The sequence below is a fragment of the Myotis yumanensis genome, unplaced genomic scaffold (assembly GCF_028538775.1).
Source record: "Myotis yumanensis isolate MYYU_CA2020_CCGP unplaced genomic scaffold, mMyoYum1.0.hap1 SCAF_16, whole genome shotgun sequence".
Classification (NCBI taxonomy): Eukaryota; Metazoa; Chordata; class Mammalia; order Chiroptera; family Vespertilionidae; genus Myotis; species Myotis yumanensis.
In genome coordinates, this window is record NW_027223767.1 from 23,195,385 (window position 1) to 23,220,435 (window position 25,051).

At 49.9% G+C, this 25,051-nt stretch overlaps 1 protein-coding gene across 1 annotated transcript in view; it reads left to right on the forward strand.

Annotated features, from left to right (window-relative positions):
- The first annotated feature begins 378 nt into the window (after positions 1 to 378).
- Positions 379 to 25,051, forward strand: part of ASIC2 (acid sensing ion channel subunit 2) — an 825,099-nt gene continuing 800,426 nt past the window's right edge. The window contains exon 1 of the mRNA XM_070395589.1: positions 379 to 1,335. Within this exon, the coding sequence (XP_070251690.1) occupies positions 781 to 1,335 (555 nt within the window). The 5' untranslated portion in view covers positions 379 to 780. The remainder of the gene's footprint in view (positions 1,336 to 25,051) is intronic.

The window sequence follows — 25,051 nt, forward strand, 5'->3', positions numbered from 1 at the left end:
TCTTGCTTTTCTTCCGGGAGGCGGGGAGAGGCGAGTCCCCGAGCGAGCGAGCGAGCCCCCGGCTTCCAGCCTTGGTCCTCGCCTCTCCGCGGCCGCGCACTGCCTCCGCTCCGAGCCGCGGCCGCTGGCATTTGGAATTTCGCCCCCAAAAGGGGGCCTGGAGGAGGAGAAGAGGAGGGACGGAGACCGGCGGCGAGAAACGGAATCCGGAGTCCAGAACAGCGCGGGGGAGAGGACCGAGCGGCGGCGGCGGCGGCGGCGGCGGCGGTGGCGGCAGCGGCTGGGAGGCTCGGCCGCTGCGCCCGCCCGCAGTGCATCAGCGTGGCCGCCCTGACATCCCCGGGATGGTTAACACGGGGCATCATGCACTGGTTAACAGGCTCCGAGCTGCTCAGCGACTTGTTTTAAGCATTTTCTCCCTCGCTCTCGCTTTTAATCTTGTCTCTAGTGGCGTGTGTAGGGGGGAGGACTGTATTTCCATTGGCTAAGCTCTCCCTTCCCACCCACATCTCTTCCACATCACCTTGGTGTCTCCCTAAATAAAACCAGCCCTCCTTATCGCCTGGAAAAAATCAGGAGCTAGAGTTTGAATGGGTTTTATATAAACACTCACCCCCATCAGCTGGCGGCTGGGCTGTCAGGATAAACTCACCGCACCTGGCCTGATGCTCGTCTGGGGTTCTCTCCTTTGAACCGCAAGCTTTAAGCTGAGCTGGAGGACTGGCAACTCTCTGAAATCTGATCAACCTGAAGCCAGTGGCGGAACTGCACAGGGTCCCCATGGACCTCAAGGAGAGCCCCAGCGAGGGCAGCCTGCAGCCCTCTAGCCTCCAGATCTTCGCCAACACCTCCACCCTCCACGGCATCCGCCACATCTTCGTGTACGGGCCGCTGACCATCCGGCGTGTGCTCTGGGCCGTGGCCTTCGTGTGCTCCCTGGGCCTGCTGCTGGTGGAGAGCTCCGAGAGGGTGTCCTACTACTTCTCCTACCAGCACGTCACCAAGGTGGACGAGGTGGTGGCCCAGAGTCTGGTCTTCCCAGCTGTGACCCTTTGCAACCTCAACGGCTTCCGCTTCTCCAGGCTCACCACCAATGACCTGTATCATGCCGGCGAGCTGCTGGCCCTGCTCGACGTGAACCTGCAGATCCCGGACCCCCACCTGGCCGACCCCGCCGTGCTGGAGGCCCTGCGGCAGAAGGCCAACTTCAAACACTACCGACCCAAGCAGTTCAGCATGCTGGAGTTCCTGCATCGCGTGGGCCACGACCTGAAGGATATGATGCTCTACTGCAAGTTCAAAGGGCAGGAGTGTGGCCACCAAGACTTCACCACAGTGAGTACTTGGTTTTCAGCTTACTCTTGTGCTCGGTCCTGTTGGGAAGAGCCACACCAGTGGTCTCCTGCTTGGTCTGGGGTCTCCCTGTGCTTTGGAGCAGGGGAGAGGGTAGTTGGCCAGAGTTGTTGGAACTGATGGGAGAAGTCTGCCTGCTGGGAGGGAGCACTGTTGTCTGGTCAGATGTGGGGGGTGAGAAGGGAGCTTGCCGTGGGGGTTCACGTCTCCCCATGTGCTGAGTGGGCCTCCTCCCAACCAGAGGAAGGAGGCCTGATTTGTCTGTTGTCCAGGGCATTTGGTGTCTGAGCTGCCTGATTGGAACAGCTTGTCATTGACGAGGTGGCATTTTTTTCCTCTCTTTCTGCTCGGAAGTGCCATCAGGCACTGCATCCTGTGGGCTGGGCTGAAGCTAAAACCGCCAGAGAAGGGGGTGTGGGGCCCCAGGCAGCCTGGATGGTTCCAGCGGCTTTGGGAGCTTGCTGGAGCAGGTGCTGCTAGCAAAGGTGTGGAAGTCTCTTTGCTTCCTTTTCTCGTGTGGATTCAGAGCTCCGAGTGGGGAGAGGAGAGGCCAGGGTCACCAGGTCTCCATGGGTCCGATGGCAGGTCGGAAGCAAAAAGATGTCCAGGATGATTGGGCCAAAGAGGAGGGTCTAGGCGGAGGCCCGTGGGTAGGGTGGTCAGAGACGTGCCTGGGAGAGTGAAGTGGCCCAGGCTGGCTTGTCTGGGAGCTTCAGCTTGAAACCGAAAGACTCGGTTTGCTGTCTGTACAATTGCTTAACAATGTGAATGTCAGAGGAGTGGTGTGGGGAGCGGGGAGCAGCTGTGGGATTGGAAAGCCTGGAGGAGGAGTGTAGAGCTGAGTAAAGAGGAGAAGCTGAGGGGTCGTGGCTGAAATTCAGGATGGGGCTTCCTGGAGGGGCCGAGAGGGAGGAGAGCTGCTGCAGCCAGGGTTCTCCGTTTGCCTACTTAGTGGGCTGCTAGGCATAACTTGGCATAGCCGGTCGGAACTGCAGCTGCAGACAACTCCTTCCTTCCAGGCAAGTCTGGGGCATCCGGGTATGTGGGACCCTCCAGAAGCCCAGTGTGGCTGCTTCTCCCATTGCTGCCTGAGGGAGAACAGAGCTTTGGAGTCTCAGAGCCGTGAGTCATATTGTGATTGTAAGTTTGGGATGGCAGGTGCAGCAGTTGCAGCGGGACTGGACTCTGTCATCAGCACTTGTCTGGGGCCCTCTGCCTAATTAAGATGTACCCTACCTCTCCTATGGTGCATCATTCTCCACCTGCTCTCAGATCCACTGCCTACCAGCCTCTTGCTCTGAGTTTCTTTTAATGCTACCACCAGTCTCTGCCTGCAGCCTCGATGCTTGCTGTTGGCTGTCTCTGATTCTGAAAAAGCTCAGAATGCCAGGGGGCACTGCCTCTCACAGCCTTTAGAGCTCTGTTTCCTGGGGGAGCTGTTTTGTATGATCCACTTTAAACCTCGAGGCGGGGGGAAAGCACAGCAAAATCTGTAGTAGCGTATGCTAGAGAGGAAGCGAATCCGAGCTGGGAGCAGGGACCAGCAGTACTGAAAGCCCTTCTAAAGAGAGCAAACAGGATCCTAAAACATGTCATGCACAAATGATGTCTTAGGTGGCTTGGGGAGAGATGGGGGAAATGCCTCATTCTTGGGGGCTGCAACCATCCCTGTATTCCACCCCATGCTTTCTAGTGCCGTGGCAATGCTCAGCTCCACTAGTGCTCCATGCAGTTCAGAATGCACTCAGCTGGTCCCCTGTCTGCCTGAATCCACATGGAACACAGACGGCAGAGAGAGGGCGGCACAGAGAGAAACTGCAGTCAGACCCTGGACAGAGTTTGCAAGCATTCTCATAGCCCCACGATCAACTAGTGGCTTCCTCTCCATTTATGACCAAGTTCCAATTTGAAGTAAAGGTTCTTTGACCTCGGGCTGCTTGCTGTTTTGCACTTGGCCCATCATTTGAGTTGCTGGGGTCCCAAGAGGCTAAAGATCAGCTTGTAAAGCCTTACCTGAGCCTTCGACCACCCCAGGGCGTGTTTCAAATAGTGAAGTTGCCTGTGGATACGGTTTATTACTCAGAAAGTGGAATGTCATCCTCCCAAGTTCAAGACTGACCTGGTTGAGGGTCCCTCCTTGGACTGCCCCTCGATGTATGGGCTCCCCCAGGACTGAAAAGGGGATGAGCTTCAGGGCTGGATCTTCAAGTTATTCAGGGAGGGTCAAAAAGGGCATTCACCCCAGGAAACCTGGAGGAGACCCCACCCCACATGTTAGGCTGGCCTTTTCCACCCGTTGATCACAGTGAGCAGCCATGTTGAGCCTCTACGAGGGAGAACATGATGGCAAGTTTGTTCCAAGACCTTCCCATCCCCCTTGTCTCCCTGTCCTTTTGGTCTGGAGGACAGGTGTGCTTCTTCTTGGGCTCCCACAGCAGAAGGAAGCAGAGACCTTGCAGGTGGTGGGAGAAGTGGGTTCACTGGGCTCTCTGTCTTTCATTCTCTTTGCTGCACATCCCTCTCCATGTGACTTCTTTACTAGGCCCTGCCTGGGGTTGTCCCATACTGAGTGGCTTCCATCTCTAAGTGCTATGGCTGACATATTAGAGAAGTTAAGTATGGGCGTGGTGGTGTCACAGGTGGGTTATGTTTTCTGTTTTTCTTTTTCTATAAAGCATCCCTAGTGCCATCTCCAGGGCTAATGCTTTCACATAAGCTTCCTTATTTCAAGTTCTTAGCTGGTGTGCAGTGAAGTGCGTAATACTCTTTAATTAGTGAACGAGCCATGCTTCTAGGTGAGTGAAAGGCTGTTTGTGGAGGTTAAAAGCCAGGTGTGGAATTCCAGCGGCCATGTACACAGGTGTGCTCCAGTTCATGCAAGTGAGCTCTTAGCCCTCACCTGGGGCAATCTGACTGCAGGTAGGCACATGCTTTTCCTTCCTGGGAAAGCAGAAGAGGGCTTTGGTTCCTTGGCATCTATACAGTGGCGATTCCCCCACTGACCGAGAGTGGGAGGAAGGGGAGTAGGGAGGAGAGGGTTGGATTGGTGGTGGTGGTGGTGGGGATTCTCCAGCCGTGATGCTGGCTGATCTGAGGTTAAGATTAGAAGTAGGAAGACATAGGTTGGAATCCCACCTCCATCATTTTCTAGCTTATTTCCTGGGTGGTAATTTGTACCTTCTCTAGGCCCTATAACATATGATAGTAGCACATGATTTTCTGACTCACAGGGCTGTTGGGAGGATGAACCATATGAGACAATATATGAGAACATTCTTTTGTACATGGTGTCAGCTATGCAGATGTAAGGCAGCTTATTATCAACATTACTAAGAGGTTATTGTCCAACCCACCTGCCCTGTTTGCGGCCCACCATAGGAGCCAGGGGATGAGTAACGCTGTAAGGACAAGCCAGGAAGGGGGAGGCGGCGGCTGCTTTTCTTTCGGAACCCGTGGTAAAGCCCAGTCTTACCGAGATGGGTTTCTTAGAGTGGAGGTCACTGTGGGTTCAGTAGTTAACCACTGCTGACAGGTGGCATCCCCACTGCTTGTGACTATCATGTGGCTGTTCCACGTTGCTTCTCTGCTGTCACATTCAGGAATGCAAATGACCCTTCAGTTTGTATGGTTAACCCGCTTTCCATAGTCGTGGGTATTTGTACTTTAAAATTGAGATTTCTTAGGAGAAGCATTTATTTTCTTACTGAAAGGAAGATCTCTCCACTGAGATCTTGTTAGAGGCACTTCTAGGGATATTTTTTATCCACATCCCATTGCTTCGTAGAGACATGGAGGGTAAGGTTTGGGAGGCACACGGGTTGGGTATTCTTGCACAGGGCTGGCGAGGCCATAGTAACCTGAAATTACTTCTAATTACAGGAGGAGCTGGTGTGTGAAAAATGTGGGCTTCGGGGAGAGGTCTGAGTTGCACTTACAGTTGTGCCCCCCATTCACTGTGTAATCTTGGGCAAGTTCCTTAACCTCGCTTTCCCCACCTCTAAAACAGGAGCGATAATACTACCACTTAGAGTTGTGGCACTGACCCAGTGAGGCGAGGTATGTCAAGTTCTAGTGCGTGGCAGACGCCAGCTGCTGGGTTGCTTAGTGTCCGGCAGGAATACTGCCCGCATCTGCACTTGACACCAGCTCTCTTGACTCCAATCCAGTGCTCTTCCCACTCTTCCACACTGTGACTCACCAACAGCTTCAGAGCACAGGCAACTTCTGTTTGTGGGGCTTGTAATTTTCATGATATGTTAAACTTTCCCTCTTCCCCGTACTTTTCCTTCGTATCAGTTCTGCTGCCTAAATGTCCTCTCCTTACCCACCATCTTGGCTTCCACATCCCAGCTCGTGCTCCTAAACTCAACCCAGGAACCTTGTGCTTACCTCCAGATAGGCGTCGAGTGACCTGTGGACCAGGCATACGGCATTTCTCACAGCGTGTTTGTCATGTGAGTGCACGCACATCCATCCCTCGTCAATCAAATGGAGCAGGCAGTCTGTAGTGTGATCAACACAGACTGGATCCTTGCCATCGGAGGGCTCATTGCCCGTTTCCCATCCCCTCCAGATGGGGGACTGTTGGAGAGCAGGAGTCTTGTCTCGTTGAACACATGGTCTGCAAACATCATGCCAAATACAGGGATGTAAATACCCAGTAAAGGTTTGTTGCTTAAATCCTTACTTGCTCTTTCCTGAACTGACCCAGCACTCTTTGCTCATAGGCCTTTTTTACTTACTGTTCGGACCTCTCTCTCCATGTCTATTTAAATCCGTCTCACCTTTTAAAATCCAGCTCTACTAGCCTTCTCCTGGAGACCATGGCCAGTCCCTCGCCCTACGACCATAATCTATGTTAATCTCATCTTTCTCTTCCGAACGGCATTTTGGCTTCTTCCTCGGTGAGAGCGGTCGTTTTGCTTTTCCTTGCATTAGACTCATGAAGTGTTGAGGCTAAAAGGGACTTTAGAGATAATTCAATTTCATACTTGAATTCTTTAACCACTGATAATTTTTATACACTGCCTATTTCTGTCTCTCCTCCCTGTAAAACATGATGGCTTGACTAACTTTTTATTCATAGGATTTAGAACTGCTTAGCACATGGGGAGCTCTCGAAACGTGTCTTTAGAGTGTAAGTGGGCTTGAAGTTTTTAAATGTAAGGTGACTCCATAGCTGATTAATGGCCATTTTTCAGCCTCCCTTTTCAGTAGAGGGACCTGGGTTCCACCTGCATTGAGGTAACGTGTCCCATGATTGTTATTATTTTAATAATAACACACTTTCTGATTATAGAAACAATCCATGCTCATTGGGAAAAACTTGAGAAGTGAGGGAAAGAATTAGAAAAGGAAGAAAAACTGCCCTTAATGTAATTGCATGTGTTAATTTGGCATTTTGGGAGTAGCTCCATTCGGTCACATAATGTGTGTATGTGTGTGTCCCCGTGTCTGGGGTCACACCTGTATGTCTGTTGCCATGTTTGACACACAGTACACACCCAGTCAGGGTCCGCTTCCTTCTTATCGGTCCCCTGGGTGATGTCCATGGATCTACAGATTTCCTCAAAGGTCCATTTAGAGTAAAATTAAATCCAAAGATGTGGGTCTGATCACTACCCTTTTTGTGGGATATGCTTTATCTTATTGGCCAGAAGCACCCAGGGATAATTTGTGATATTTCCCTCTTAGCTCAGCCTCCGTGGGTTTTGAGTTCACAGCTGAACATCTTGAATGTACTTTATTGGCATTCAGCTGTGCATTTACCTGGAGCCCACCATTTGTTAAATGTTTGCTAGGATAAACCTGAGATGTGTTTGTTGACCTCACATTAGCCCCCTACTGAGGCCTGACCTTGCTCCTGGCTGAGGACCAATCCAGTTTCTCCTTGAATGACCATCTACACTGCACACCTCAGCACATGGGTGTAGACTCTGATTCTTCCTGCCTAGTTTTATGTCAAAATGTCTTAACTGATATCTAATGCAAATTAGATGATCACTCATATTCCTCAAGATGCTCCGAAGTTTTGTGAGCATTTGCGTGTGCTTGGAGAGATAACCCCTGCCAAGCTGGGTGGGCAGTCTGCCATGGAGCCAGTCTCTGGTTGGGAATCTTCTAGACTGCAGAATTTAGTTGGTAGCACTGTGCAAGTAAAGCTCTCAGGTGTGTATTGAATTTTCTGATGTGATGAAGGGATAGGACAGTGGCTGGGAGCTGACTATTCTAATGACCTATGCCATCTATTTGCAAAGTAAAGCCGAAGCCGCTGTACAGGCCACTGAATTAATGGCCTGATGCTCGTGGGGTGAGTCTGTATGTCTGTGCCTCTGTCCTTGGGACTTCTTAGACTCAGAGCTGCAGATGAAAGGAGGCCACCTGGGGGCTTATTGCATTGGAACTAGTCCCTCTCCTCCTTGCTAGAGTGGTTCCATTTTCCTCTCTACAGAAAGTCCTTCCTTTAATGAAGAGATGAGTTTGAGAAAATTTTCTGTAACGTGAATCCTAGTTTGCTACTGATTTTTATAGTAAGAGATCCCATTTAAAAAAAAAGTCCCCCAAAGACTGAATTGGTAGCTGTCAGGGATGTTGCTCCATAGAGCAATTCATATTTCAAAGCACCAAGTATTCCATTCTCTCCGACTGAACAAAAACATACCACCTGGGTCTAGAGATATCTGGAAGTGTGCTGCATGCTTTTTCTTTTTTGTGTGAGTGTTTATGTTTGATGGAACTGGGTTGAAATATCAAACTTGCACAGCAGGATGGTTTGACCCGCGATCTATTACAACCTGAAATAATGGCCGACATCACCCCTGTGAGTTTGAAATTCCATACATCACATTTCTCCCATGCAGTGGACTTAAAACCAGTTCATACAGACTGAGAGTAGTGGTTGCTGGGTAGTGGATGTCTCCAGGACTCAGAAATACATGTTCATTATTTGATAAATCTAAAACCTGTGACAGAAGCCTGTTCATTTGGGAACAACATCCCGAAAAGTGTCATCCTTTGGATGCTAAAGCATCTTTCCATCTCCCAACACCTACTGTCTCATGACTCAGGTACATTCTCTGTTGATTACCTCAGTGGCCATGGAAATTGATACTCAGGAGAAATAAAAAACGAAACCCAGAAGGGACATATTTGCCTGGGTTTAATGTCTTCTGCTGACCGAGTTGCACAACCTTGGGCAAGATCATTAGCTTCCATGGGCCTCCGCTTCCTCATCTAAAGTGGGGGTGTTGAACTAGGTGATTCCTAAGGACTTGCCAACCTGTAGAACTCTAAGGCAATAGAACATAATAAAAATTTATTTCTTGATCCCACATTTGTTTGCTGCCACTATGACTTTAACTTGTATTTGGGGGTGGGTCGGTGGGGGGAGAATTGATGTTATTTTGTAACTAGATATATTTATCCATTTGTTTGTTTGTGTTCTTTAGATAGAGCTGTATGGTGGAAACAGTGACTATCAGTGGCTGTAGTGGGAGGAGGGATGCACAGGAACCTATTGTCAAAACCCTGTCCATGGACCATTATGTATCTGGTTGCACCCCATTGGTCTGACTGTTTCCATCACTCCAGTCCTGCAGTTGCGAGTGGGGTTCATATATAAATTAGCAAGAACATCTGTGGAAGATGCTGTCAGCCCAGATCTCTTTTACTGCTGCTGCGGTACAGCTCCTGCCTCTCACATCTGCTCTGAAAACAGGAGCCTGCCCTTAGTTGACGAGTAGGGGGTGGAGGGTGCCTCTTCTGAGATACCCAGGAAGTTGTGCACCTCCCCACTGCCTGGGGGAAGCAGTGGTCAGTGACTTACTGGCATAACAGCACACAAGGCCAATCATCTTGCTCAAGACCAAACAATCTGTGGTGCAGTATACACCCCAGAGCTTCTCGAAAGGGGTTGGGCTGAGCTAGACTTCCAAAAGCCACAACTTTGCTTACCGTTTCTCCTGCCCCGTCCTGTATGCCTCATTCCCTTCCAGGCTTTTGCCGATGTCATTTTCTCAGTAAATCACCTGGACAAGGAACCCCATCTCTGGCTCTGCCAAGGAATCCAACCCCGTTAGCAATTAGTTTTAGCTTCTCATTGGTTTGGAACATGGCGAATCACCTAGTCATATGCACCTATGTCTGGCTTAGAAAGAAAGAAATACCACTTTCTTTTTTTTTTTTATATATATTTTATTGATTTTTTACAGAGAGGAAGGGAGAGAGAGAGATAGTTAGAAACATCGACGGGAGAGAAACATCGATCAGCTGCCTCCTGCACAACTCCCCCTGGGGATGTGCCCGCAACCCAGGTACATGCCCTTGACCGGAATCGAACCTGGGACCCCTCAGTCCGCAGGCCGACGCTCTATCCACCGAGCCAAACCGGTTTTGGCAAGAAATACCACTTTCAAAAGTCTTTTAACCTTGGACTTTTACATTTTTTAAAAATAGTTTTTTATTGATTTCAGAGAGGAAGGGAGAGGGAGTGATGGAAACATCAATGATGAGAGAGAATCATTCATCAGCTGCTTTCTGCATGCCCCCTACTGGGGATCGAGCCTGCAACCCCAGGCATGTGCCATGACTGGGCATGTGCCGTGACCGGGAATCGAACCATGAACTCCTGGTTCATAGGTTGACACTCAACCACTGAGCCACACTAGCCGGACAACCTTGGACTTTTTAGATCCATGACCTCAACTGGGGCCGGTAACTATTTCCAAGGGAGATTTTTCATAATTCAAATGAGCATCTCTCTGATTAGGATTCACTACGATGGGTACAGCTGGTTTGTTCCTCTTCGAAGTTTTTTGCACAAGGAAAGCCCTTTCCAGAGTTGCCCATATCCTCAGAGCCGAGCTAGCTCTACTCTTCCAGTGGCTGCACACCCTACGCTGCTCACAGTCCAGCTCACAGCTTTATGAACGCCTGCATTCTCATCATTTCCAGTTCTGCTCTCTCTGAAAACTTCCCTTTCCCGCTCCCCCACCCCTCGCCGGCCTTCACTGCCATTTCGTCCCGCATGTCCATCAGCCTGGCTTCAAGCCACAGGGAGGGGGAGGCCGCCTTTGATGTTGGCAGTGGCTGGGGCCCATCTATAAAGCAGGAGGCAGTGAGAAATGTACAGTTGACCAGGGGTGATGCTCCTCATATGTCACGGAAACCATGAGTGATGAGGGGCGTAGGATAGAACAGAGACTGTTTAGCCTGAAAACGGAAGGGGGTGACTCAAGGCAAAATGATTGCTGTCTTCAAACACTGAGAAGGCAATCATAGGGAAGAGGAATGGCACTTTCTCCGTGTGAGGCCAGAGGGCAGAGCTAGCCCCATCGCGTGGGCAGGAGTTCAGAGAGGTGGATACTCGCTGATTGGAAGAAGCTGCCCTGGGAGTTTAGAGTACCTGTGTCTTGTCACCAGCTCTCACTGAGGCCATGCAATTGCTTATTGGTAGCGCTGTAGACGTGGATCAATGTCAGGTAAAGAGCAGGATTTAATGACCTCTGAAGTTACTCCCAACTCTGAGCATCGTTGATTCATTTCCTTCCAGAACAGATATTTGGGCGATGGCATTAGAGTTGATAACAGATGCAAGCCAGCACATCCAGCCTGCAGAAACACCCCATGTCCCAACACCGTGTAGGCTTGAGGCTAAGTGTCGCAGAAGCTGGGAATAAGACTAGTGCTGGGGGAGAATCCTTGGAGGAAAAAAGAGCAGGTATTCATTCAGAGAGCTGCAGGAAGTGTGTGGGTGGTGGCGGCCAGGAACTCTGGTGGGTGTTCAATGACCTGGCCTCCCAGAGGAATTGCCCTGAGCTCTGGGGGTTTGATCTAATCCTAGAGAGCAAACCTTGGATGTGGTTGGGCCTCGCCTGGTTCCATGTGGGGCTGGGGAGACTGAGAGGGTAGCACTTGAAAGCTCTCCAAGTGGCCAGCTGGGGAGGTGAGGGGGTCTGACATTAGGCAGCACGTGTCAGTTTGCAGATGTGCGTGCGATTCTTCCCTGCTCACTTCCCCGTTTTAATTCCAACTCTGGGTGGCAGAAACGATAACTTCAGGAGGAACAGATGTGTCTGAGGAACCACGCTGTCAGAGCTTGGCATTGGGAGCTGGAACTTCTGCCTTTGACTCAGTGACTTGAATTTGAACATTCGGTCCAGGTGTGCTCCGCCTAACAAAGTTGTAGGTAGCAGTATAGCACGATGGTGGTGAGGTGGGCTCTGGAGGGAGGCTAGCTCTGTTCAAACCCTAAAGTCTTATACTGGTTGGGTGACCTCGGGTACGTTATTTAATTAGATGTTGGGGGAATTAAATAATTTATGAACTATGTAGCACTGTAGACCTCGACCTACGTGAGTTTCTTCTTGCCCTTCTGTCTCTTGCCATCTCTGCCTATGCACAAACTTTTGGACTTCGAATCCAGTCACTGTGTTTTTCTGTTTCCTCCTTTCTGCTCTTTGAACTGGGGGCTCTCTCTTGGAATCCTCTGGACTGTGTTCTGTTGTGTTTTCTCCTCCCACACTGGGCATAGCAATTGAGGGAGCTCTTTCTTTTTTTTTTTTAATATATATTTTTATTGATTTCAGAGAGGAAGGGAGAAGGAGAGAGAGAGAGAGATGGAAATATTAATGATGAGAGAGAATCATTGGCTGCCTCCTGCAGGCGAGGGAGCTCTTTCTGGACAGGAATCATTGGGAAGGGGTTTAGCATTTTCACCATGATGATGGAGAGAATGTCACCCCTCTCTTCATGGAGTACGAGAAGGCGGCCAAGTAGAGAGAGAAATATCTCCATGAACTGGAAGCAGCAGCATCTTCTAAAGTTTGGGCCAAGGCGGCTTCTGCTTTCCTGGAATGATTTCTTAGCAGAACACCTTCCATCCCCTGGGCCCATCCGCTATTTCAGGGACATTTTAAGTGGCTATTAGCAAATGTTGAATTATGGCTGCAAACCTCTGGGAGCTCGAGTGACATTCACGTGAATCACAAGTGAGCTCTGTGCAGTCAGGGCTGCCACAACGGGCTGGGATTAAACAAACAGGGGCCATTGCTCTCCCCAAAGCAGTAAGACAAGAATGCTGCTCCTTGGAGCCCGAGATCTCAGGCACCATGTCCCTGGAAGCAGGATGCTGTTCCAGCCACATAGCCCATTGCTGCAGGGCAGGCAGATGCTCTCTAGTTTGCAAAGCGGCGTATTTCAGCTGAATATCTGGAGGAATTTACCCACAGTCAGCATGTCCAGGGATGATATGCCAGCCAAGCCCAGCACATTGATTCAACACATTGAAGCACATCTACTGAGTGCTCCCTATGTTTTGGCCCTTGTGTGAGGCCCTAGAGAAATGCAAATGAGTAAGGCCCAGTCCAAGAATTCATCGAGCTCACAGTCAAGCGGAGAGATTGAGCAGTAAACAGATTACACTAAACCACCGAAGTTTGCACAAGGTCCAGAGGCAACACAAGATAGGCTCCAACAGTCTTCCCAAAGGAGATGGTGATGTATTTTTCTCTTTTGGAACAGCATCAAACACATAAATGTTGCAAAACTAGTGGGAAGAATTCCTGGGTATCCTTTCTCCTGGTCCCAGCGATGTCGTCCCCGCCAAAGGACCACACCCAGGACCACTCAGTTGTCTTCTCTCCTTAGAGTCCTTGACTCTGGAGCTGCTTCTCAGTTTGTCCCTGGCTTTTATGACCTTGACATTTTTTATAAGTCAAGACAGTTGTTTTGCAGGATGATTTTCAGTTTGGGTTTATATGGTGTTCCCTCTTGATCAGACCCAGACCTTGAATTTTTGGCTAATTTCACAGAACTGATGCAGGATTCTTCTCAGTGCGTCCTATCAATGGTATCTGCTTGACCCCATACTTAGAGGGCTACCTTTTATCGCTTGATTAACATGCTGTCTTCTAGGGAGATACTTCGAGACGATGTAAAACCCCATTTCTCATCCCTCTTTCGGCCTCTAGTTTTATTATCCATTGATTTTTCTTGCTTGAATGATTACAGTGATGCTTGCCAAATGGTGATTTTTCTAATTCCATCATCCCATCTACATTTATTAGTTGGCTTTCGGATATGCAAAGGAGATTTCTTCTCTCCCTTTTTATTTATTTATTCATTCATTCCTTCCTTCATTTATTTATATCAGTGTCGATTCAGATTTCTTTTTTATTCAGTGGGCTATCCTCTGTTCATGTCATTATTTATTTCAAAACTCAACATTTCCCATATTTGGGAATCCCTTCTAGTGGACCCTGGGTCCTTTTTTGACATGTCCCTGCAACTTTTGAGCACTTGAAAAATTTCTGGCCCAGCTAGATGTTCCAGATTCATCTTTGTCTTTTCCTTCCTCAGTCCTGTAATTCATCATTTTTCTAGTGAGCTCTGGTTCCTTTTTTGTAGGAAATGCTGTTTAGAAGATCTGGGCTTTAGGTGTGCTCATTGCTGCTGCTAGGGTGCCCCTGCTCCTGGCCCCACCCAGTGGGCAGAGCTAGGATAGTTACCTGTACGTTTACATCTACATTGTAAACCTGGAGTTTACACTGATCCTTCCGGTTTCAGTCTAACTCCACAGGGATCATTCTATGTTTTTCTCATTCTGTAGTGGTCCCTCCTTTCCCCAGCAGTGGGAAACCTGCCTCCATTATCTTATTGACTTATTTGCTCCAGGAGTGGAGACCATCTCCTTGTCTCCCCAGACTGCTGCTCTTCTTGGATGCTGCCTTGCACAGGCCAGTCCTTATGGGGCGGGGGGGGGAGGGGGGGGCGGGGGGGAGGTAGGGGGAGGAGGCTGCCCTTCTGCCTCACCCCAATGCCCACCTTATGTGTACTCTGGCTGCTACCGGGTTGACTTCCACTCTTATTCAAATTTCCTCAGTTGCCCCCATTCAGGATACAATCAAGGTTCATGTGTTGCATTGGGTTATTCTGTCTCTTTAATCAAAAAGCTCTCCCCCAACATAACACACACACACAGTTGTTGTTTTAAATATTTTTATTGATTTCAGAGAGGAAGGGAGTGATGAGGGAGAATCATTGATCGGCTACCTCCTGCACGCCCCCTACTGGGGATTGAGCCTGTAACCCAGGCATGTGCCCTTGACCCGAATCAAACGCAGGACCCTTCAGTCCGAAGGCCGATGCTCTATCCACTGAGCCAAACCAGCTAGGGGCACACACAGTTTTTAAAAATAGCTTGGAGATACAATTCTTGTATCATACAATTTAGCCTTATAAAGTGTAAGATTCGGTGGACTTAGGACTTAGTGCATTCACAGTATTGTGAATTTTAGAGCACTGTCATCACCCCAAACTCAACTCTGTACCTATTAGCAGTCATCACCACCCCTCATTTCCCCCATCCCCCCATTCCACCCCAGGTAATCCCTCATCTACTTTCTGACTCTACAGTTGCCGATTCTCGACATTTCATACAAAAGCAGCCATACACTCTGTGGCCTTTTGTGACAGGCTTCTTTTGTGTAGCATAGTGCTTTGGAGGTCCATCCGTATTGCGGCGTGTGTCGGTACTTTAATATCTTTTTATTACCCAACACTTGTCCATTTTATGGATGTGCTACATTGCTTACTTATCTATCAGTTGATGGACATTAGAGTTGTCTCCACTTTTTAGCAATTATGAATAATGCGGCTATTCACACTTCTTTTAATATTGACTTTGGGAAGAAAACAGACCAGTTGTCCTATCCAATTATTTCACACTATGAGTCTGTCTGATGACTTGTGGTTTCACTCAACCAGCTCCTCCCTCCCCTGTATTTCTTATAAACTGGGAGTTAGGTGAAGAACTTGATGAGCTCCAGGTTAGTGTTTTTGGCAAGAGGACTCCATACACGAAGCCATGTGTTTCCTGTCGTATCATAGCAGGAAGAGGAGATTGTGTGGTTGTCCCACTCTTAGGGATGCTAGTTCTTTTTGTTTTGTTTTGTGTGTGTTTTTTGTTTGTTTTGGCCAAACGTTTTATTTACTATTCTGTAGTTGCTTAACACACACTTAGATGGTCTTATTGGGGAAGGGGAGGTTCTTGTAGATTCTCAAGGAAATGTCAGGAAGAAAAATATGGCCAGCACTGTCCATTTGTTGTGGGTTTACTGGGTGACTGGCACTTTCTTTTTTATTGTTAATCCTCACCCAAGGGTATTTTTTCTATTGATTTTTAGAGAGAGAGTGGAAAGGAGTGGAAGAGACACACAGAGAGAGAAACATCAATGTGAGAGAGACACATTGAGTCCAGTCTGCAACTGAGGTTATGTGCCCTGACTGGAATCAAACCCTTGACCCTTCAGCCCACAGGCCAGCACTCTGTCCACTTAGCCAAACTGGCTAGGGTGTGAACAGCACTTTCTTTACATAAGCATTTGATCTCAGGTTTTTCATACTGATAACTTTTGGGATTTCAGTTTGAAGGCAGTGTGATATCCTAAGAGTAGCACACCCCGACCATTCTCTGATAGCTAGCTTGCTTGTATAGGCAGAGGGATTCATCTCCATTGTGGGCAGCTAGATAAAGGAAGGATAAATGCTTATTGTTGTATCTTAATTACAAGTTTTCAGAGGGTAGAGATTGGTGTAATAATTGCCATGTTGGGCTTTGGGGGACGATGAGTTCCCAGACGGACAAGGAATAAGGAATTTCCAGAGAATGGTTGTGGGTGGGAGGGGAAAGGGAAGGTCAATAGGACTCCATTTAGCTGTAGTCAAGGCAACCACAGACTCCTCCCAGATCCCACACAATGCTGAGATGGGGAGGTTCAACTTTTAGACATGGATCTCACTGGTGTTAAGCCTGGGCAGGCCTGGGGCAAGGTGACAGGCTCTAGGGTTTGTGGAACGGGGCTGTGATAACTGACCACATAGCATAAAGCAGGCCATAAAGTGTCAGCTGTAGGGATCCTGATTATTTAGCATGTCCCTCGCTATAGCCTCCCTTCCCTGTAGCCTTCTCAAGAAGATGCCCAATATTTGTGCCGCCTTGCACCTGTCTCTAGGCATTCCTCCGGGGGAGCAGAGGAGGTAGGGCAGGAGTGGAAAACTCCCATGTAGATTCCATTTAATTCCATTGAACTACGTGGATAAATGTGGGGGCAAAACATTCACTGAGCATTTGCTATGTGCCAGGCAGTGTCGAAAGCATCTCGCAATGATGCCTTATATCCTCCCCATGAGGGAGGTCCTTTTACTTCTCGCATCTTCTGTATGAGGACTGAGGCACAAGAACTTAAGCAATGGCCAAGGACTCACAGTTCATGGCCCCATACACTGCCCACTGCCCCATTCTGCCTTTCTCAGCATGAAGAGCTTCTGCTGGGAGGGGGCAGAGGGCTGTGGGGCATCTGGGGCAGTTTCACATTGTTCTGTGTCTTCAGCCTGTATTTCCCTGGATAACTAGATAATTCAACAGCTACCCGGCTTTGAGCCTGGAGGGAGGGATTTCTGGGTGCAAAATGGTGGAGCGGGGTGGGGCTCCCAGAGGGGAGAGGTGCCCAGTGGACGCAAGCGTGACCGTCCCCGAAGCCCTTGGCCTCGTGGCTCTGTCTCTGACCCGGCATCACTCCCCAATACTCCACAGCAGAGGCAGCATTTCTTCCATGTAACCTACTTAGGGGCGAGAATTCTCTGGCATGCTAATAAGCCCAGAGGATTAACACAGAACATGGGTCATGACGATTTCACTAGATGGATGAAAATCTACCTTCCTGGGAAAATAGAATTCAGTCTGTTTGCTGGGAAAGCATCTCACAACCAAACAGCACGCCACAACTAAGGTGTCAGTGCGGAGCGCCAAGTGTGTTACACCACACGCAGTTAATTCAGCCTGCCATTCAGGCATTCACTCGTTCATTTTGCACGCCCGAGGGCCTACTTTGGGTCGGGACGGATAAGGCGCAGCCCCTGCCCTTAGGGGAATCTCATATTTTTCAAGGGATGCAGATAGGATGGGATCACCAGGATAAGTCTATTCAGCCATCTCTCACTGTGCAGAGTTACTGCACTATTAGTCACGTTCTTCCCTGTGCTGTACACTACATCCCTGTGCTTTATCTATTTTATAATTAGAAGTTTGTCCTTCTTATTCCCCGTCACCGTTTTCACCCATCCCCACCCACCAACATACTTTTAATTAGAACTGTCATGAGAGTTGCCCTAGAACCTCATCCTGTGTCACCACAGGACTCAGGGGGACTCAGGGCTGAGTTCTGCTTCTGAACCTTCATGGTGCTCATGGCCACACCTGCCTGCCCGTTGCCCGTCTACTACGGCCGCGCTCACACACCTGCCTGCCCGTCACCCGTCTCTCTTTCCCTGATGGCGTGCTTAGTATGTGCCAGGCTTTGTTCTGTAGGGTCTGTCTCTGAGGACAGCTCCAGGAACCTGGTCGAGGTGGCTGTCCTGGTGAGAGGGACTGTAGGGAGTTCTCCCAGGCCATTAGCACCTAAGGACAGATGCTGTGCCTGGGGCTGGGGCTGGGATGGTCACAGAAGGAACCAAACACTTGTAAAATTCCAGATGCAAATAAATCACTGTTTACAACTCCGACACCTCTGGTACCCCAGTGGGACCAACATTGTCCTGGGAAGCTTCAGGGCAATCACAGGCTTCAGAGGCAGGCGTGTGGTAGGGCCCATGGTGCTCCCAACTCTGTCTGCCGGAAGGAATGCAGGCTTGTTTGCCCTACTATGATGAGTCTCCCCATCTCAGATATAAAGAGGAGCCCTGGCTCCGGATGGGCGAGCCCGACCCTGGAAGCTGAGCCCAGCACTCAGCAGCTGTGTGAGCTTGCTAAGTAACTTTGAGAGTCCGTTTCCTTATCTCAGGGTTTCTCAGCCTCATCATCATTGACATGAGGGCTATTCTGCTCATTGGAGGGTCGTTAGCAGTATCCCTGGCCAGTGGTATCCCCCGCCCTGCTGCAACACTCCCCACCACCAGCTCTGACAACCCCCAAAATAAGCAGGGCAGAATTGTTCCTGGCCGAGAGCCACCGGTTTAATCTGCGGGTTGGGATGAAACCCCCGCTTCCAGGCTGTCCTGAGATGTAAATAAGCGTGGCTTCCAGGAGACAACGCTTGGCCTTCAGCAGACACGGTGGCCCAGGGAGGCTGCGGGTGCCCTTGGCTACCGCACAAGAACAGCTTCCCCTGCTGGTGCCAGGTCCTGGCAGGCTCCCCATGCCAGGTGGGCACCAGGCTTGTTGGCATCTCTGGTCCCCTGGGTTGTGGCCATGCATGTGGGTGTCAGGCTTCTGGGCTTTTGTCCCACAGTCTAGGCCAGGGCTGCTCCCCAGGGCCTGTGGATTGATGTTCTGTACCCGGCCCACATGGACCAGGCTGCCTAGGGCTCACCTCCTGCCACTGGGAATCCCAGGAGTGTGGCTCGTCCCAGCATTACCTTTAGAAGGGAAGGGGAAAGAGCTGAAGTGGACAGAGCGTGACCATGGCACTACTCCCACCTCCCCAGAGAAACTCTCCTTTCCCCTGCACCAGGAGGAGAAGAGTAGAAAAGCATCAAGAAAAAAGCAAGATTCTTGGAGGTAGAGGGACCTGAGTTTGTATCCTCTCCCTGCCTCTAAAATGAGAATGTATCTCTCTCTCACATATCTAATACGTCATGTATATCATATGATATATACTATACCTATGATGTCTTTTATGTATATGTGATTTACACGATAGAGTTATCATGACACTTAATTCCATTAGATAATGGATGCACAGTACAGGGTCTGACATATAATAAGCAGTAAATATTGGGTGTTTCGCCTCTCCTGTTACACAGGTGATCTCAGGTCATTCTCAATGAAGAAGGGAGGCAGGTATTAAATTGGAGTGACTCCAGTCAGGCCCTGATGGGTGAGATTGGGGCCTAGGACTCTTTTTAGGGGAGGCTGTGTTTCTGGGGGAGGCCTTGGGTTCCTTAGAGCCCCCCACTTCCCAATTAGAGGCCAGCTAGGCGGGGCTTCCAGCACGGGTGGCTGGAGCAGGATTGCTTTTTCTGAGCCTTTTGTGTATGGAGAACACTCCAGTGTGCACTGCCCTCTGCTTCCGAGGCCCACAGGGGTTGGCAGGCGGGGGTAATCCCTGTCTTGCAGGTGAGGACAATCAAGCCCAAGGAAGTTCAGCGGCTTTTCAAAAGTCATGCTCTAGCAAGTGGCAAAGTCAGGATCCTGAGGGGGGTCGGCCGGACATGGCGTCCCTCATGTTTATTATGATGCCTGTCCCCTGCACAGGGTGTTAGGATCTTCTTCTTCAGGGAGCCCCAGCATTATAGGATGGGGTACCTCAAGTTCCAGGACAGCACTCACAGTTGTCACAAAAGTTCGCAGAACCCTCCCCAGAGAGGAGGGCAAGGGCTCAGACCTTCTGGGGCCTCCTCTTCACCTGGTCCAGGTGAGCAGTGGGCCTTACCAAGGGCCTCTGAGTGGGTTTAAAGGAGAGGCCTGCACCGTCACAGACAGAAATATGCCCCCCTCGCTCCTCTGGTATGGCGTGGCATATCTCTCGGGGACCTGGAGTAGGATTCAGCTCAGGAAGATGCTGCTGTCTAGCACTTCCTTCTGACCACTGCCCATGTCAGGGGACCACAGGCTGGCTTCTCCCAAGGGACAGCGGGGGGACCAGGCAGGGCTGGCGGAGCCAGGTTCCGGTGGGTGACAGCTCAGCACCAGCATGTCTGCGGCTGGGCTGCGCGCGCATGTAAAGACCTTTATGTGGCTATTTATAGGTCAAAGGGGAGGGAGCTGTGCCCGTGGGAGAATGACTCTTCTGGGGCCTGGGCAGTGGAGCTGGGGGCTGGCAGTTTCTGCGGGGACTGGGCTGGCTAACTCAGAATGGATCATTCTAAGCAGTCTCTCCCCAGCTGCTCTCCCTCCCATCCCCATTCTTCACCATGGTCACATGGCCCTGTCCAAAACTCAGCTCCAGTGTGTTCCTGCTCTGCTCTACCCAATCAGGGGTCCCCGTCGCCTACCCAAACGGCATTTCCAGGCTCAGTTTCTGATTCCTCGTGATATATGCCCTAAACTCAGGTCAGACGTGTAATTCGCTCCTCAATGCTTGCTTCCCCCCTGGACCCCTCAGTTTCGGTCACACTGTTCATGCTTAGGGTTTCTGCCTCTCCTCCCCCCTAGTATTCTTTTGTTCTCAGTCTACCCACCTTCCCATGTCCAGGTCAGAGCTACTTTTCCTCTGAGCTCTCCTGATCACCCCCTGCTCCCCAGACTCACCCTGTTGGATGGCATTCCTCTCCCAGGGCTGCACCAGAGCGGCCTTACAGACACTGATTTATAAACTCCCCTTCCCCCAGCACCTATTTCTTCAGCTCAAAGGCTTTTGTTGAGCATCTGAGGTCTTCCAGGCAGTTGCCAAGGGATGTACTTGTTATGCAAACACCAGTAGTGCCAGGCCCGGCCCTTGGGCTGCCTGCAGGCCCTGTGGGGAAACAAGCATTCTAACAATTTTTTTTGTGGTGTGACAAGCACCAAGGAAGGGAATTCCAGAACTCAGAGGTGGAAATGTTTCATTCTGTCCGAGGAGGGATATGGACACTGAAACATCTCGGAGGCCAAAGGCATCTTTGGGGCAGGGACTCTGTCTTTCTTGTCAGTCCCCTCAGTGCCCAGAACAGCCCGTGGGACACAGAAAGTTCTGTGTGTCGCACTGGGAAGAGGCAGATCTAGTTCTCCTCTTCCTAGGCTCCTGTGAGCTCCTGTCCTTACTCCTGGTACAAGCATCCGGTATGCTAATTGTTTGCACGCCTGTCTCCACACAAGCTGTGAGCCCCTGGAAGGCAGTGGTTGAATCTAATTCATTATGCATGATCTCCAGAGCCTGCCCAGGGTAAGGGTTTAATGGAGCTTTGCTGGGTGAAGTAATGGTGGCAATGATTGTTCCCTACCTGATCCTGCCTTGGGAAGAATGTGAAAGGTTCAGTTAGATTATTCTGTCTCTCTGAGCATCTCTGATTTGGTCCTTTCACATGTGCAAATGAATGGATTCTCCGATCCCACAGCCAGCCAGAAGGGTGAAGAACCACCCTTGCAATGGCAAGGGGCACGTTCCTAGGGTGGCGTTATTGTCACCCAGCTGGGCCCACCTGGCCGTTGGGTGACAGTACTTCCTGCACCACTGCCAGCTGCCTTGTTCATTGCAGCCCTCCCAGCTTGTCCGACCCCCTCATGAGGCGGGAAAAGGTGTGTCCTGGATGCTGACAGCCAGCATCAGCCTTCTTTCTGCACTTGGATAACTCACAGCCTGTCTTTTAGATTTCAAGGCAGCACCCATCTGAGAATCAAGAAGATGGGATGTAGGAGTATGCCTTGTTTCAAGTATTCAGGTTAGGTATTCAATAAAAGGGTTCTGTGGCCAAGGAAGCCTGAGAAAAATCTGGGTGAAACAAAACTGCCCAGATTTCTTTTACTGCAGGACTTATCAGCACCTTTACTGTGGCGGACATACAGTGTTCTCCAGGAGGGCCTATACCAGTGATGGCGAACCTTTTGAGCTCAGCATGTCAGCATTTTGAAAAACCCTAACTTAACTCTGGTGCCGTGTCACATATCAAAATTTTTTGATATTTGCAACCATAGTAAAATAAAGACATATTTTTGATATTTATTTTATATATTTAAATGCCATTTAATAAAGAAAAATCAACCAAAAAAATGGTTGCCATCACTGGCCTATACAATAAGCAGCGGTGTCCCTCCTTAGCCGACAACCTTTTAACACTCCAGAGCAAACTTTTGGGTAGTTACCAATCCCAGCTGTAGCACGAGCTATAGCGTTTTAGGACTGTGGGATGAGTTTCTAGCCTATGGCATGTATGTTTATGAGATGTAGTCATGTCATACTAGGATTTCCAAAGCTGATTCTGCCCAACGATAACCCCCTAGAGTCCTTGGATTTTATAGAAGAAAAACAAACAAACCCAAAACACAGACAGAGGATTCCCTGCTTCAAATTGTAGAGGCCAAAATCTTGGAATAACCTCTCTTAGGAGCAGGTCTCTTGGCTAGTCACCCTGGTTTCAAATACATTTTGAGGTTAGGAAATTGAAAAGAGAAGAAACATAAAGGAGGAGTGGATTTAAGCAAGAGCGGGGGCAGGTCACAGGATTGTAGGTCTAAGAATGACAGAGCTGGAACCCCAGAGACCTCATTTCGTAGAGGAGGGCACAGGCACAGAGAGAACAGTGATCTGCCCAAAGCAAAACAGGATTTCAAGACGGGGTGAGGGGCCAGGCCTCTCTCCCCAGCACTGGTCAGTGGCCCAAAGGAGCCCAGAGCGTGGCCTCGCAGTCAGGCCTACCTGGGCTTGGGCGCTGGTTCCACCGTAAATCATGAGGGCCCATGAGCTCTGCCAGTTTCTGCCTCTGTATATGGGGTGATACCAGTCCCCACCTCATCGGGCTGGCGTGAGGGTTCAATGAGATAAAGGCTATCATGAGCTTAGCATAGTGCTTGACGTGTAATTCGCATATGATAAATGTAAGCTATTAAAAACTAGATTCATAAATGTTTCATTCTCGTAGTTCACGGGCCCTTGAACTCCGGGGGAGGGGGTGATTCATCACTCCGCAGGCTGATTCTTAGATTATTCTCCTCCTTTGGTTTATTCACATTCACTTCATTGGGGAGCCCAGGAGTTCTCAATATAAGGAGACATCTATGAACATGAAAAAAGAGCTAGCCCACCCCCCACCACAGATCCACCAAATCAGAAATGCTGGGGTGGGGCCAGGGCCTCTGCTGTGGTTCTGTGTTGCCCAGGAGGTTCCAACCCAGGGCCCAAACTGAGTTAGACCTAATGCCCTCTTTCTACTGACTCCCTCTTCCCCCTGCCCCCAGCTTTCTGCAAAACAAGAACATTAACGAATGTTTTGTCCAAAGAGAGTGCTGGAGGCCATACTAATAACTTGTTTATCTAGCACATAGTTCTAGCGTTAGAACTACCCCACCCAGGAGGGTCTGCAGCTGTTAACCCTTCCCATTTTACAGATGAGGAAGCTGAGGCTCTGAGAAGTGAAGTGACTTGCCTGAGGTCATGCAGTGACATCAGTAGGGTTCTACCCCACCTCCTAGAAGCAGGCACAGATCAGATGGTTAATTATTCACAGCGCTGGTCTGAGCCTCTTACCACCTATTTCCTTCCTTCCTTCTCTCTTTTCTTCCCTCCTCCCTCTCTCAATTTATTAGAATTGTACAAGATGTTAGGCACTGTGCTAGGCACAGCTCGATGCTGATCACCTTGTTCTTGGCTGCCCCCTTGCATTTCCTCATTTAATTCTGACAACAACCCTGTGAGGTAGAAATGATTATAATCCCCTTTTTGCAGGCAAAGTAGTCAAGGGTTCAGAGAGGCTGGGTAACTTCCCCATCGCCACACAGCTAGAATGTGACAGAGCTAGAATGTGGATCTAAGGGGGTCGGCCTCCTTTGCCTGAAGCCTGGGATGCTTAGCACAAGAAAGGCCAGGTTGTCTCTGGGCCGCGCTTTGAGCCCATAGGTTCCCAGTCTGCACTCTGTACCCCGACCCCTTCATCATTTTTCATGCTTCTTTCCTTGAATGAGACAGGTTCAGTGTTCTTGAGTTCCTTCCTGTGAAGAACTCAGGTGACATCTGACTCCTCCTTGGAGCCCATACCATCCTCCAGGTGGAGGAAGGGTGTTGGGGCCGGGGGCGGGGGTTGGTTGTAGCTAAGGCTCCTGGTTGACCCCACAGAAGGGGAAGGAGTGTGTTCAGGGCCCCTGCACCCCAGGTCTTCTTTCTGGATTCGAGCTATTTATTTGTGGGGGCAGGATTGGTTGCCACATGACTGGTTGGGAATGGGGCGAGGTTAATGGTCTGGAGCGAGGAGGGGGTTGCATCCACAATCAAACGGAGCTGCTGGCTGTGGGGACCCACTCTGGCTGAGGCCTGATGTTTCTGTTGGCTCAGAGCACTTTTGAGAAGGTTATAGGAGGAAGGGAGCTCCAAAGATCCTCTCATCGTTTGCTTTACAGAGCTCGGGATGAGGCTAAGGAGAGATAAGCAGATGAGAGTTAGAGACAGAATCAGAGGGATAAGTCGATGGCAGATACGAGACGAGGAGACCAGATAACTCATTTCTGGTTGCAGAAGCCCTGATTCTGACACCTCTCTGATCTACTTCTATTCATATGCTGACACCAAATGTGTGGGGGTTTTCCTCACACCAACCAAGCCTAGGACTCAGGACACCCACTGGGTGTCCTTCAAATCAATTCGACTCAGCTCTGACACTACCAAGGATAGTGCAGACCCAAAGGTTAAGAGCCTTGCCCCCCTTTCAGACGCCAATCGCAAGTCCCAGGCTCCCGTAATTTCTAACCCTGGCTGCAGACCAGGGTTCCCAGGATTCCTTGCGAGGGTTTGATAATTTGCTGGAATGGCTCACCCAGGAAAGCACTTTACTTACTATCACCGGTTTATTATGAAGGATAAATGGAAGAGCTGCACAGGGCCAGGGGGAAGGGGCACAGAGCTTCATGCCCTCTCGGAGTGTGCCACCCTCCCACACCTGGAAGGCTGCCGCCTGTGCCTCATTCATTCCCTGCCTGCCTGGCAGGCTGAGGGGTAGGCAGACTCGGCTGCAGCCCTGCAGTTTTGAGTGTGCGCCAGTGGGTTTCCCTCCCTATGTTCACCTGCGAGGGCAGGCT